The sequence below is a fragment of the Calliphora vicina genome, chromosome 1, assembly GCF_958450345.1.
Source record: "Calliphora vicina chromosome 1, idCalVici1.1, whole genome shotgun sequence".
Classification (NCBI taxonomy): Eukaryota; Metazoa; Arthropoda; class Insecta; order Diptera; family Calliphoridae; genus Calliphora; species Calliphora vicina.
In genome coordinates, this window is record NC_088780.1 from 81447267 (window position 1) to 81462695 (window position 15429).

Consider the following 15429-nt stretch of genomic DNA (forward strand, 5'->3'; position numbering starts at 1 on the left):
ATTAAATTTTAAAAATTCCGCAAAAGTATAAAACTATGTTTGACATTTATGATTTGACTTAGTTTTTGGAAAAAACGGGAGATTAGTTCCCGTTTCAATCATTAGTGGTACATTAGGTTCAACCGTGTGGTTATTATTCCATTTTGAATACACTTTCCTTGATTTACAATGTTTAACGGTGTCATGTAAACTTTTAAACATAACTCTGTTAACTCAACTGGTTTGTGTCTAGGGTTATAAATTTCGAAATTTAACTTCACACACATTATTAAATTAGTATATCTTTATCTATCTACTATTAATATTTGCAATTATTATTATGAATTTTCAATTACGCAAGCAGTTTTGAGATGCTTTAATACTTCAAAATATCATGGACTACAAACAATTGTAAGGTGTATTTACTTTACGCAATAATTAAAATTTCTATAATAAACATTTTAAAATAATTTACGTAGTTGTTTTGTTATTTCCACATTTTTTCGCTAACGAAGTAGCGGGTTGCATGCTAGTATGTACATAATTTTCTAGTTATTAAGTAGAAATGAAAAACGTATTCATTAATATCTATATACATAATGGTCTTTTTTTATTTATTTTTTAATATTTATGTATGTTTATAATAAATAGCAGAGTTCTTAGAATTAATATTAAAACTATGTACAAGGGAAAAATATTTCAACAATAATCGATTTTTTTAAATTTAATCTTATAATAATGATTTAAATACATACTCACATACACAAATAAGTTTAAATTATGTTGGCCCCGATTGTATGGATGAAAAATAAGATGTCGATTTTCCCAACTAAAATGAAAGTTAAGCTTTGTTGGGGACTTGATCTCACAAAATGTTTATCCTGGCGTCGGTATTTGGTAAATTGTATCAAAGGACAAAAAGGATATTTTATTAAGGATTTTATGATTTTTTCCATATTTCACGTAAAGGAAACATATGAATTATTGGTTTCAGTGCCGTATCTGAATTATCGTGATAGTCAAAAAATATAGGGATAAAAATGGGAAAAATTTTAAATGTTTTTTAAATTTTGACATAGAATTATTTAATGTAATTAGTTTAAATTAATACTTTTTTCCATTTTTAAAAATTCAATTAGTTCGAAATTTATTTGAATTTTTCGAAACAATTGCTCTCTCCGATCTGATGGTAGCTATATGTTCAAAACACTCGCAATTTCATAAGCTACATATATAACAATTTATAATTTCATTGAGTTATAAAACAAAAAATTGAGTTCAACTAAAATACTTGCGACATCCCACACAAACAAATGTTATTTCTTATATTTTATAAGATAAATGAAGAAATTTCTCATTCAATAATAGAAAGTTTTTTGTTTTCTGACTTTATAGATATTTTTGGTAAACATTTTGTGTCTTGGACATATAGCTAACATCAAATCGAGAAGAAAATAGGTTTCTAAAAATTCGAATAAAATTCGAACTAGATTGAAGTTTGAAAAATGGAAAACAACGTTTCGGTGAAATTATAAAAGGTTCTCAAGCCAGGACAACGAATTTGAGAATGAATAAGCTTTTATTTTAGTTTATGGACATCTACAACTAATGTATATGGATCATTACTTTAAGCCAAATCAAATATTATGTATGTATGTATGGGTCCAAGTGACAATTGAAGTTTATAAATACGTAATTATGACTGTTTTATATCAATTAATTTAAAATAAATAATTCAAGATAAGTAAAATTTAAAAAAGAAAACAGAGCATTTTTAGAGGCAGTGAATACTTGTATAATAAATATTTATAGAATTATCCTGAGGTACTTAATTTATTACGAAATCAACAACAATTTTTTGAAATTTTACTTTAGACTTTTTCATCGCTAAAACTAACAATATTATAGTAATTGTGATCGGGAAATCTTTCCAATTCTATATAATCCATTTCCGTATGCAGAAGTTTGTCAAGCATTTTCACCAATTCTCCAAATGAAGGTCGTTCGTTGGGATCCTGAGACCAACAGTAATACATGATGTTATAGAGTTCACGTCTACAATGTTCCGGTTTCTCCAATCGAAAGCCATCGCGAACCTTAACGAAAATGGAGAAAAGTTAGTTTAAAATTATTAACAGATAAACTTGTTTGTTTTTCAATTTACTTTGCGCATAACGTCTGATGCAGAAATGCCTGGATATGGCGTTGATCCAAGTGTTACAATCTCCCACATCAGTATACCGAAACTCCAGATATCGGATTTAACGGAAAATATATTATCGTAAAGCGATTCAATGGCCATCCATCTAGAATTGTATTTTAAAAGATAAATAGTTAAAAATATGTTAAATAAAATTGGAATTGCAAAATTACAATTAAGAAATGTTTATTGCTTAATTTGTTTTTATGGGCGGCAGCCATTTAGCTATGGTACCAGGGCGGGTCCATAAATCCGTGACTTTTTGAATAAAACATCGGTTTTTGTATGAAAAATTATTTTATTTTTCCTTTTAGCTCTATAGACTTTGTTTCCTTCCGGTTTAAAAACAATAAATTGTCAATCCGGGCTAAATGAGGGTGCAATTCGTTGCCTAATTTATGGAAACTGCACTGGAGCGTACAATATTAGGCAAAAAAAAGTGCGTTGTACTAATATAAAGTATTTTAAATTTTTTTTGACGAATGTAGAGGTCGCCTTTTTAAATTTGTCGTTATATCTTTGGCATTGCATATTACCAAACTTAGAGCAAAATATTGGTCTTCTCGAGACAAAAACCATTGATATATCGTACCTTAAAAATATTCGGCAAAAACAAAAAATAATAGCTTTTTTTTCAATTGTTCAAATTTTAACAGGAGCAACTGACAGTTGCTTGTTGACAGGGGCAGTATTGCACTTCCAGTTAAGAGGCGAGAAATTCAAAAGTCACGGGCTCGTATATAAAAAACTGAAAGCTAGATATCTATTTCGCAATTCTGTTATTAAAATAATTTTATAAGAAAATCATTGGCAGTTGTAAGATAGTTTTACATATTTTCATTATGTATATCGTCACCTTAAATGCAAATGGACGTAACTACTAAAGGTCTGCACAAGCAGATTCATATGCTACTCAAGACATTCACCAGCACAACAGTTACTTCAGATCGTTGGGTATTTATTTACAAAACGAATGAGCGTGAATGAGGAACAATAACAACCAACGACAGACAGTAGCTATACTGTCGGTTAAAATTATTTTTGTATGAAAACTGTCAGTATAACTATTAGTTAATACATAACCAGCCTTCGTGTTACTGGGGGTTATTAAAGCAAATAAACTCTAGATTTTACTTTAAACTTGAAGATATCAAACTTTTACAAATAATTACTCCATCGAAAGTACTCTCTAAAGAAGATTTGCCAATATTGTCCCTTGTTTTAAAATTTTCTAATGTTATAGATTGTGATCCTGATATTATTATCTCGCAGTGGAACTTGTTAAGATTATCGGACATAAATTTTTTAACTGATTTAAATATAGATTTATTTTGGGATCAAATAAATTCAATTAAATATATTTTAGATGAGAGCACTTATGGTAATTTTCGTTATCACATAGTTCTGCAGCTGCTGAACGTAAGTTTTCGTCACTTTCTTTAATAAAAACTAAATTATGAAATTAGTACAATTAATAGCATTATGCTTTGTAAGGAACTTCTAAAAAATGTGTGGTCAGGAAATAGAAATTTTCCTAAAAATTTAATACAAAATGTACATATGTTTTTATAACAACTAAATTTTTACTTAAAATACTTGCGTGGCGTATTGAAACTGACGTATTTTTTTTAGTTTAAGAATATTAATAAAAATGAATTTTTATATACCTTTTTTGATATATTGTTATGTTTTGTTGCTTATTAATACATATACAATTATATCGTCCCCTTAATGAAACAATACTGTATAATTTGTTTGACATTTCGAAATAATTGAGTTTACAATTTTTGTGTTAGTAGACATCTAGAACAAATGTAATATTTCAATTGATCTTTTGACCCACTTTGTGGAAGTAGAATTTAGGGTGGGTCGATTTTTTTCACAAAAAATCGTATAGCAGAAACGCACTCTACGGAAAATTCTAAGAAATTTTCGACATTTATCCAATGATATTTCAGTATATATATATTTTTTTATAGTTTTTTTTATTGGATAAAAGACGAAATGATTTTAGACCTATTGAATTTAGACGAATTGATTTTAAACCTATCGTTTCTTGGGGATAATTTCTTAGAATTTTCCGTAGATTGCGTTTCTGCTATAGGATTCTTTACGTTTTGATCATCCATACAAATCGACTAGGCCTAATGCTTATACACTATTGTTTTATTGAGGAGACGATATGTAAATAGTTTTTTAATAAAAAAGTCATAATTTTCGCAAAAAAAAAAATTATATATACATATATGTATATGATTTTAAAAAAATTATAGGTTTAAAACGATTTTTGTAGTTTTTTGACAAAAATTTGGAATAAAATTTGTTCAGTGGCAACGCTGGTCACAATGAAGCAGTGCACACCGAGTTTTTTTATTATTAAATGTTCGTGTGTATAAGAATTTCTAAATTCTAGGAATAATATTTTATTGTTTTACAAAATAAAACAAAGCGTAAAAACTGTACCACTTCCAAAAAACAGCGAAAAACACACATTGAAATGCATACATAGAAAAATTCATTTATGAAAACTCAAAATCGATTGCTAATGGTTCTTCGATCAAAAATTGACACTTTATTTAAGAAATTCAAACGGACGTTTGACTTTATTATTATTGATTGTTTGCATTTAAGGTGACGATATGTACATAAAAGCGATTAACAGTTTACGGCTGGGAATTTATCTATAAACTCGAAAAAGAGAAATATCAAAATGTTTTTTTTATATGTATGTATATCATTCGAATTATTCGTGACACATTTATAATTACGAATCTTTTCATGCTCATCTCTTTACACAAAAAGGCGATTGATTTATATAAAATTCTCAGTTGACCCATTGACTTAAGTTAAATATTGAATAAACAAATGATATTTTATTTGCAACTCACTCATAAATGCATACATCTTTACAAATACATATATACATATGTATGTAATTCAATATAAAAACAGATTTTTTGCTTCTTTTTATTATTTCGTAATGGTTTGCCCAACACGAACTTCATTTAAAATTTATTTGTGCATTTTTAAGGTTCATGAAATTTTGATTGACGTCCAACCAGTGTTAGCAATTTGTTATATTTTAAGCATATGGTGATTTTATTTCAGTTTTTCAATACAATTATAAAACATTTAAATAGTGAACATAGCAAGACTGGAATGTCTTCCTGTAAAATAGTGCTATCCAATGTTTTTAATATGAATGTTACGTTATATATTTAGAATAGTTTAACAGGCCTACCTAAATCAGAGCGGAAGGCGGAACGTTTTTTACCCAAAGATTTAGCCGTTTCATATCATGAAGTTTAGGCAACACTACTCCAATCGTACAAAGTTAGTTGTTGTACGTTGTACAGACTCATAACCAGTATTAAATATTTAAAAGCAAGAGCTAAATATGATGCATGGAATTATGGGTTGTTCGAATATAAATTATTCGAATAATCGGTGAGAAATATATTTTTTTAGAATGAATAAATTTTTAAGCTTTTGTTTTTTAACCATATTATGGTCACTGTAATTATGTATATAATTGCGGTAACCATAACATGTTTATGTTACCATTAACATGAATGTAGCAATCATATGTATATGATTTTGGTAAATATGTATATGTTTGTGAAAACAATTTTTATGGTGTAATACTAATACTTCACCATATTGTGTTGTTCCCGGATTATGGTTAACATACTCTGAGAACAACATATTATTATATTATGATTCATGGTTGTCATAAATATATATTTGTTTACTACAATGTCAAAATGTATACATTTTTCATACTCATTTCAAATTGATTTTTCTCGAAATATTTTAATTTTTTTTCCTAAATTTCTTGTTCAAGTGGCTTGAGACACGTTAATGGTCTGGCGAATTCGTAATAACTTTACCATTTTTTAACCAAATTTTGTCAATTATATCTCATTACAACGATAATTACGTACACATTTCGATTATTTTGCATTCAATTGCAAAAGTATTTATTTAGTATATATATTTTTACAAAAACTGAAAAATTTGGAGATACAGGGTCAATTTCCAAAAATGTTTTTTTAATGTAATATTCTTTAATATAAATAAAAACAATGCAGAAAGTTAACGAGTTTCACCTATTTATTCCATATAAATAGTAAAATTTAGCATATATTATACTTTGACCTCGATGCGCGCCCAGAAATCGTTGTCCGATTTGGTAATATTCCACCCGGCACTCTTCAAAATTTTAACAAAAATTTTTTTCCATACAACTGATTGTCACTCTAATATACATAGGTGTCCACACAAAATTTAGCATAGATAAATTAAATGCATCCCTGAAATGTATTTAAAACAACAAAATAAAATATTTTAACCTAGGACAGGCGCGCATCTAGGTCAACCATTTTCATTTTGTTTTTCTTTTTTATATGAAAACTTTTTCGATTTGAGGAGCGGGAACTCATATTTCACCCCCTCTGCATCCGCGCCTGACCTAGGGTCACGTATTATATGTATAGTCGATGTAAGGTAGCATGAGTTTAAGTAATAATGTTTTTTACAATATAATAAAAAATTATATATATTTATGTACATTGTACAATATGTACCTATGTATTATAAACTCACCTGATGGGTAATTTTCCTTCACTTTTACGTTCATAAACCTTTGAAGTGATTACGTCACGTGCAAATCCAAAGTCTGCGACTTTGCAAGTGTGATCATCTGCAATCAATATATTTCTTGCAGCCAAATCTCTGTGGATTATCTAAATTAAAAGAAATAATTTTGTAAAATTACGTCTTTTCGTTTATAATAATTTGTCATGCTCTGTAAATTAAAAGTAAAGTATAGAAATTTTTAAAAAATATAGAAATCGAATAATTAATTAATATGTATGTATGTATGTATGTATGTATGTATGTATGTATGTATGTATGTATGTATGTATGTATGTATGTATGTATGTATGTATGTATGTATGTATGTATGTATGTATGTATGTATGTATGTATGTATGTATGTATGTATGTATGTATGTATGTATGTATGTATGTATGTATGTATGTATGTATGTATGTATGTATGTATGTATGTATGTATGTATGTATGTATGTATGTATGTATGTATGTATGTATGTATGTATGTATGTATGTATGTATGTATGTATGTATGTATGTATGTATGTATGTATGTATGTATGTATGTATGTATGTATGTATGTATGTATGTATGTATGTATGTATGTATGTATGTATGTATGTATGTATGTATGTATGTATGTATGTATGTATGTATGTATGTATGTATGTATGTATGTATGTATGTATGTATGTATGTATGTATGTATGTATGTATGTATGTATGTATGTATGTATGTATGTATGTATGTATGTATGTATGTATGTATGTATGTATGTATGTATGTATGTATGTATGTATGTATGTATGTATGTATGTATGTATGTATGTATGTATGTATGTATGTATGTATGTATGTATGTATGTATGTATGTATGTATGTATGTATGTATGTATGTATGTATGTATGTATGTATGTATGTATGTATGTATGTATGTATGTATGTATGTATGTATGTATGTATGTATGTATGTATGTATGTATGTATGTATGTATGTATGTATGTATGTATGTATGTATGTATGTATGTATGTATGTATGTATGTATGTATGTATGTATGTATGTATGTATGTATGTATGTATGTATGTATGTATGTATGTATGTATGTATGTATGTATGTATGTATGTATGTATGTATGTATGTATGTATGTATGTATGTATGTATGTATGTATGTATGTATGTATGTATGTATGTATGTATGTATGTATGTATGTATGTATGTATGTATGTATGTATGTATGTATGTATGTATGTATGTATGTATGTATGTATGTATGTATGTATGTATGTATGTATGTATGTATGTATGTATGTATGTATGTATGTATGTATGTTTAATCATACTCAGAAAAACTAATTCATTCGGACATTTTTCTCAACCTTCACTTCACTTCCTAAAAATCGTTATTTTTTTTAAATTATAAGAACAACTTCGGATTGAATGAATAGAAATCACAGATCATTCATTCTAACACTAGACGATAGTGTGCTAGGCTATCAATCTGAGGATGGCGGGTTCGATTTCATTGAGCGTATCTGCAGACAAGCAAAAAGCTTCAGTTTGTGTTTTTTTTTTTTCTTTTAAGATGATGCCATTTTTCAATGCTTCCAAATTATAAACTCTACTTTTTTCGCAACATTAGAAGTTCCATTTTTGCTAAACGTGTTTGTTTGAATACCTACTTTGATCAGCAAAATATTAAATATTTTGGCGGTACAGAAAACGAAAATTTAAATTCTTCTTTTTTCGATGTTTTCTTTTTTGTTGGTAACTTGTGATTAGTTTGTATAGACCCATAGTGATCTAAACTTTTAAAAAGGCATTAAAAATCTACACGAATAAAAGCATAATAAAAATTTAAAACTTCCTTTAGCGTAATACTAAGCGAAGTATTACTTGTGCTATTTATATCTACATACTACACATTCATACATATGTATATGTGTTCTAATACATAAATGTTTTTTTGTAAAGTGCTATTAGTTGAAGTTAAATTTTTTTTTGTAGAACTTGTAGCATTCATATGTATTTAACGTCACCACTCATGACAAATGGGCATTCTGAAATTTGTGTAATGAAGAAGAAGAGTTTCAAATTTTTAAGCATTTGAGTTTTATTATACATAGTTACCGATCTATATGTATTTGTCTATGGTTAATAGTTTTAAAGAATATAGTTGGTTTCATAAAGAAATTACATATCACGATTTTTCAGAAGAAAAACTAGCAAAATTACAATGAAAATGTCTTCGAACACTCTTTTCAAATGGATAAAAAGGAACGTGGATATGGAATGCATTACTTTAAATCTAAATTGCTTAAGAATTTTATTTTTTAGTTATTGAACGAATACTTACAAAAATTATAAAAGTGTATAAAAAGAAGAATGTTGGTCACGTTACGATAACATATTTACTTGATATTCCATGTATTTCTATAGATGGAAGTATGTGAGTGGTTGGATAGAAGGCAACACATGTGAAATATCGCCTACAACTGACTTTACAGTCAAGTTGAAATTTCCGTTCGGATGAAAGTTTATGTATAAACTCTTAATGGTAGGAATCATGCATTCGTAAGGCAGTAAATTTTATAGGTTTAAATAAGCGACAGCAATGCGTTTGCCACAAGGAAACATCAACTGAACTCATATTTTTTATTATTTCGAGAAAACACGTCAACTGTGAATATTTCGTTATTTTCAATAAAAATACAACGAAGATTTTAACAATAAAATAATTTATATTCTATCAAAGTTCTTAAACTCGCCAAGATTTGTTTTGCTTCAACTTCATCAGAAATTTCAAAACGTTAGTTTTTTTTTATTAAATACTACTTCATAAATTTGTATTGATATGTATAAATAAAAATAAAATAACTTACAGATGAATGAAGTGACTATTAACAAATTAATTAACAAAATAATAATATGTACCAAAATGCAGCCGAACTATTTTTTTTAATTTGCAAAATATATATAAATACAGCTTTTGATTAATGAGCTGAAATATAAATAGTCCTTGAGAAGATCTACAAAAAATTTTAATTTCACAAAAAAAAAGGAGAGGAGCTAGAGGGTTAAGATCTTCCACAAAAATTATCCCTATAAAATTCCACAATAAGAATTCTCTCAGACATTAACTTACAACAGTTAAATTAAAGCTCCCTTCGATAAAAAAATTAAAACTTTGAAACACTGAGAAAAAAACTCAGACCAGTTGGACTATAAGTTTATTCTAGAAAAATGACCTACTCAAGATTTGTTTTGCTTCAACCTTTCAGAATTATAGGGTCGCTTTATTTGTATTTTATTCGTATTTCAGAAATTTCATTTCATATTTTAGTATTTTCTATTTGTATTTCTAAATTTTCTAATTCTATTTCAGAAGTTTCCAATTGTATTTCAGAGGTTTCCATTTGTATTTAAGGAATTACTAAGAGAAATACAATTTGAAATTTCTAAAATACAAATAAAAATTTCTGTAATAGAATTAAAAGCTTCTGAAATAGAACAAAAGTTTCTGAAAAATATCACAAAAACCTAATTTTTTAATTCTACATTTGGAAAAAAATTTTAAGCTGCACACTCTTTGAGTTTTGGAGTTAACTTATAAACTAAAAGAGTGTCCATTTTTAAAAATTTACAATTATATAAAAGATTTTGGTTATCAGCATATAATTTAAAAAAATTTAAATGGTTTTGGAGATATGTGACATTGAACTATATATGGTCACGTATCTCAACATCCATATTCATAAAAGTACATGATAATAAGCAAAATATTTTGTATACATATTAGTAAAAACTTTAAAGTTGAACACTCTTTTAGTTTATGAGTTATCTTTCAAATAAAATCCAATCCAATGACTTTAAATTTTAAAGTTTAAAAACACTTACAATACATAATAACTGTGCTGAAGTTCGTTAAAATCGGAGATGACAAATCGGACTGTTGTGCGCTTTGGTATAGACTTTATACAACTATCTCCTCATTGATCTTAATAGTTGCACTGTATTTATTTTCTGTCTGATTTTTTTAAATCTTGAAATTCGGAAAATATTGAAAAAAAAATCAAATAAAATATGTTTGCTGGAGAAATACATGCAGATTTCTCAAGTCGAAAAAGCATATAAACCATTCGAAGGCCGGATTTTTCTTTCTAAATCCCTGGATATTCAACTAAGCTACCGGCTTATAAGTGCATCCCCGATGGAACTTTTTTTATCCGTAATTCTTGATTTTGAAGGTATTTGGCGGAAGGTGTTTCAATATGGAAAAATATTTATTTAAAGTTGAAAATTATTGATTTATCGTATTTCAATATAATTTTTCTATTATAATCTATTATAATGAACATTATTGAATTTTAATTGCAGATTTTCCTATATAAACATTTATGTACATATATATTTTGTTAACATACCCCTCGTGATGTTAGATAATCCATTCCTTTGGCAACCTGATACATAAACGATGTCAAGTCACCTGACGTCAGGACATTCGATTTGCCATGTGTATTGCCGTAGTGCCTACAAAAGAAAACAATTTTGTAAATAATCAAATCATCTACTTAAATATCAAAAATACAAGTATATTCATGTTGTCTAAATAGCACACGAAAGAAATAGTAACAAAATAAATATATCGATAGATTTGTGTAAATATATGGATGCATGTTTAGATACATATACACCAGTTAATTCATGTAAATATTAAAAGGATATATAAAAAATAACTAATATACTTGTAAATATAAAGGTGAAGAACGAACATCTACTTTAATTTATTTTTCGACTTCATGAAAATTAAATTCTTTAAAGACTCTAGTAGTAGGAGTACCATGAATGTTTTAAAATTTTGATGGTTTCTTGACTTTCTAAATGATTTAGTGATACATTGTTTAAAATAAATTCTTACCTCTCAGCTCTTGAACTACGAAGATATGTTTGTAGTTTTCCATAATTTACGTATTCGATAATTACAAATATTGGATCCTTGTCGGTGCAGCATCCTAAAAATCGTACTACATTTACATGTGGCTCCAAGGACTTCATGACCTGCATTTAAAAATAAATATGTAGTAATTAATGCAAAAATATAAATATAGAGATTTGAGAAATTTAAAAGCAACATAAATACATAAACTTGATTAAAATCTGTAAAGAAATATATCTCAACAACAAAAAGCATTACTTATTTAAGAAAATAAATTATCCTACTGCTGCACACTGCCAAATATGTTGAAAAATAATAACGTAATTTTGAATACTTGTAATTAAGTTTACATAATATCATTTACATTAATGCCTACCAAGTGTTCTCGATTCTAAAATATGAATAATAATATTGTAATAAAACAAGTCTTTTTATTTTGCATTTTGAAAAAAAAAACAAATTCATTCATTCATACATACATATTTACATAAGTAAAAAATTGACTAAATAACCCAGCAGTTCTAGGAAACTGTTCCAAATTTCCAGTGATTTTACCTATCATTTAGAGTGACAACTAGTTACATAACTAGCTAACTGACTAGTTATTTTAACACGTGCATGTCCATTAGAGGAGCCCTTAAAAATAGATTTGCTTTGGTTGGGTCTTATTTTGTTCATTAGTAGCTAAAACTAACTACTGCAAAATTTAAGTACAATCGGATAACTAGAACAAGTGCCGGAAATCGATTGAATGTTGTAAAATTGGGTAAGTAATGGTACTTTTTTCGATATCTTAAAAAAATTCCTTATTTAAATACTGTTTTTTAAACCTTTGCAAAAAACCTAAGCTTCTAGAAAAAATTATCTTTCTAACAAGGTATAAAACATGAACATCGAGTTAAAAATAACAAAGCTACTTAACTGTTTACTTGATCCGCTACATAACTAGCTACATTATAACATGAACGGGTGATAAATGACATCAAATAGTCAGCTAAAAAGACTACTTCTTGTGAGTAAAATAACTACTTTTTAAAGTGCAGTACAAAATAAACGTTTAATGTCTTCACGCTAGATTATATAAGATGTATAAAATACCCAAAATATATGAATTACTGTATATAAGGGATACATTGTCTAATTATCTGACTGCTGGGAATTATGTAGATTATATTTGTATGCATACCCAGCAGTTAAGCAAGTAGTCAATATATTACTTGTATATAGTAATTGTCACTAAATATCACTTATCACTTGGCTGACTCCAATATATATTTAGGGTCATTTGACACGTATGTGCTCTTTGTAGTGCAGAGTGAAGACAATTGGTTACTTTATACATCCTAGGTAATCTAGCATGAAGATAATTGCCACCTATATGTCTCTAAATAATCTAGAGTGTAGTCACTTTAAACGTTTTGTGAGTAATTCGTACAAACTGGTTTTATACAAATGTAAAATAGCGTGAAGTCAATAGTCACTTTAGTGTCTCTTAGTAACCTATAGTGAAGTCACTTTAAACATTTATTTTGTACTGCACTTTAGAAAGTAGTTATTTTAGCCACCAGAAGCAATCTGTTGGAGAGTTATATGTCTTTTTAGATGACTATTTGTGGTCATTTAGCAGCCGTACGTGTTAAAATAACTAGCTATGTAGCTGATCAAGTAACCAGGTAGGGAGCTAATAAATTAACTGTAACCAGTATGTGAATCCAATGCGATAACTACTTTGAACCAGCTATCGGACAGTCTCATTGTAATTAAAAAGGCTTAGTAATATTACTAGTTCAGGACTATCTCCTAGTACTGCTGGGTATGTAATCATATTTACAATTGTACGAGTATGTGTAAAAAAGTTTAGATCCGTTTTTGTTGTGTTAGTGGTGGATGGTTGTGTTTCTTTAGACTGAAGCAAATCCAAGCTAATAATAAGGATAAAAAGGTTTGTAATGTGGTCATAAAATTTAAAATTCAGTTTTGTTGTGTATTATACAACATTTGCAATACAAACACATCACGTGTGCGAATATCCATAAAATTTTTGGATTTTTTCGAAAAAGTAAGTAAAACTTTTAAACCTTGTATGTCTATTCTGTTTTAATAACGCTAATTATGTAATCGAATTAGGATTTTTTCTGCGGTTTAGGCACACAGAATAGGATCATTACTTAACACACCATTTCAATAATTCTAGAATTAAACCGCACTATTTAAAATACGAGTATGATTGATATTTGAGTATTTCCATTTTATATTTTTTTTTAATTTAATATTATTCTCAATAATTTCAAACCGTGAAACTTGAATAAAAAGCCTATATAGACCAGTCGATAGAGTGCTGGACTATTAATCGGATGGTTGCGGGTTAGATTCCCGTCAGAGACTCTGGTTGTATCTGCAGACAAGAAACAACGCTTCGCAGTTTGTTAAAAAAATGTGTTAAAATAATTAACCACAAATTAAAGAGAATAATTTATTTAATATGTATGTTTAAAATAGTTCCAAATTTTATAGCATTCAATATCGCGTCGCTTAAATATTATCAACGTTTTGATCTCAAATTTAAGAATTTATTATGCAATGCCTATAATTAACTATGTTTTAAATAGAATCCAATCTTAAGAGCAATAAGTTAGTATAAATAACAAAGTATTTCGCAAGAATTTTTGCCTAAAAAATGTTAAAATGTGCATTTAAAAATAAATCACTTTTCGAAAATTTCCCTATTTAAAGGGCAATTATGCACACAATTGTGCCGACATATACATGCCAATAAATAATAAAACTTTCTTTCTTACTTATCTTTTTTTAAAGATAGACTGAAATGCCAGAAGAGAGTAGACATGTATAGTACATATCGTCACCAGGAATGATAAATGGAACATTCAATATTGTACTCAATTCGGGAAAGCAAAATGAGACAAAACTTTTGTAATTATTTTCCATATTCTATCTATATATTGGGTGTATGACTTAAAAATTAGGGATTTACAATAAATGGCGTATCTTTAGAATGCGGTTTTTGTTTTCAATAACTTATATTTCATTTTGGAGGATACATATCTGTCATTTATTCATACTTAGTTATTGAACATTATACTGTAAACAACAAAGTTTTTTTTTGCTTGAAAATGTTGCGCCAACAAAGCGTCATATGCGGCAAGCTAAGCTTTACTTTTAATTTGAAAAATGTGCTGCTGAAACACACCGATTGTTCACCAATGCTTGCGGTGAATCTCTTCCATTGCACGCAGAGAAAAAATATAGTTGTACATGTTTACTGTAACCATTTCAACATTGTTACAAGTTTTTTAACAATATTATAGTCACAGTAACTATTATATGAATGTGGTAACCATAATATGGTTAATTAATAATAATATGGTTAATAAACCTGTACCGAACACAACTGATTCATTTGAAGCAAGCATTGACCGAAAAACACTCAGAATATGCGGCCAGACATGAAACTGTAATATTATGTCATGACAACGCTCGGTCACATGTTGCAATACTTGTTAAAAAACTGTTTATAATGAAGTGGTTGCGAAGTTTCGCTTCATCTGCTTTATATTTAGTTCAGACTACTATTTGTTTCGAGAGATGCTGAGCGAGAGAGAGAATATCCGATATTGGCTTGATTCATTTTTGGTCTCAAAAGATGAGCAATTCTTATGGCTCGGAATCCA

General features: G+C 27.9%; 1 protein-coding gene across 1 annotated transcript in view; it reads right to left on the reverse strand.

The window, feature by feature from the left end:
• Positions 1-560: 560 nt before the first annotated feature.
• Cad96Ca (tyrosine kinase receptor Cad96Ca) overlaps positions 561-15429 on the reverse strand; it is a 148056-nt gene continuing 133187 nt past the window's right edge. Inside the window, exons 6-10 of the mRNA XM_065515002.1 lie at positions 11723-11862; positions 11229-11334; positions 6785-6924; positions 2144-2285; positions 561-2075 (exon numbers count right to left, since the gene is read on the reverse strand). Coding sequence (XP_065371074.1) covers positions 1851-2075; positions 2144-2285; positions 6785-6924; positions 11229-11334; positions 11723-11862 — 753 coding nt within the window. The 3' untranslated portion in view covers positions 561-1850. The remainder of the gene's footprint in view (positions 2076-2143; positions 2286-6784; positions 6925-11228; positions 11335-11722; positions 11863-15429) is intronic.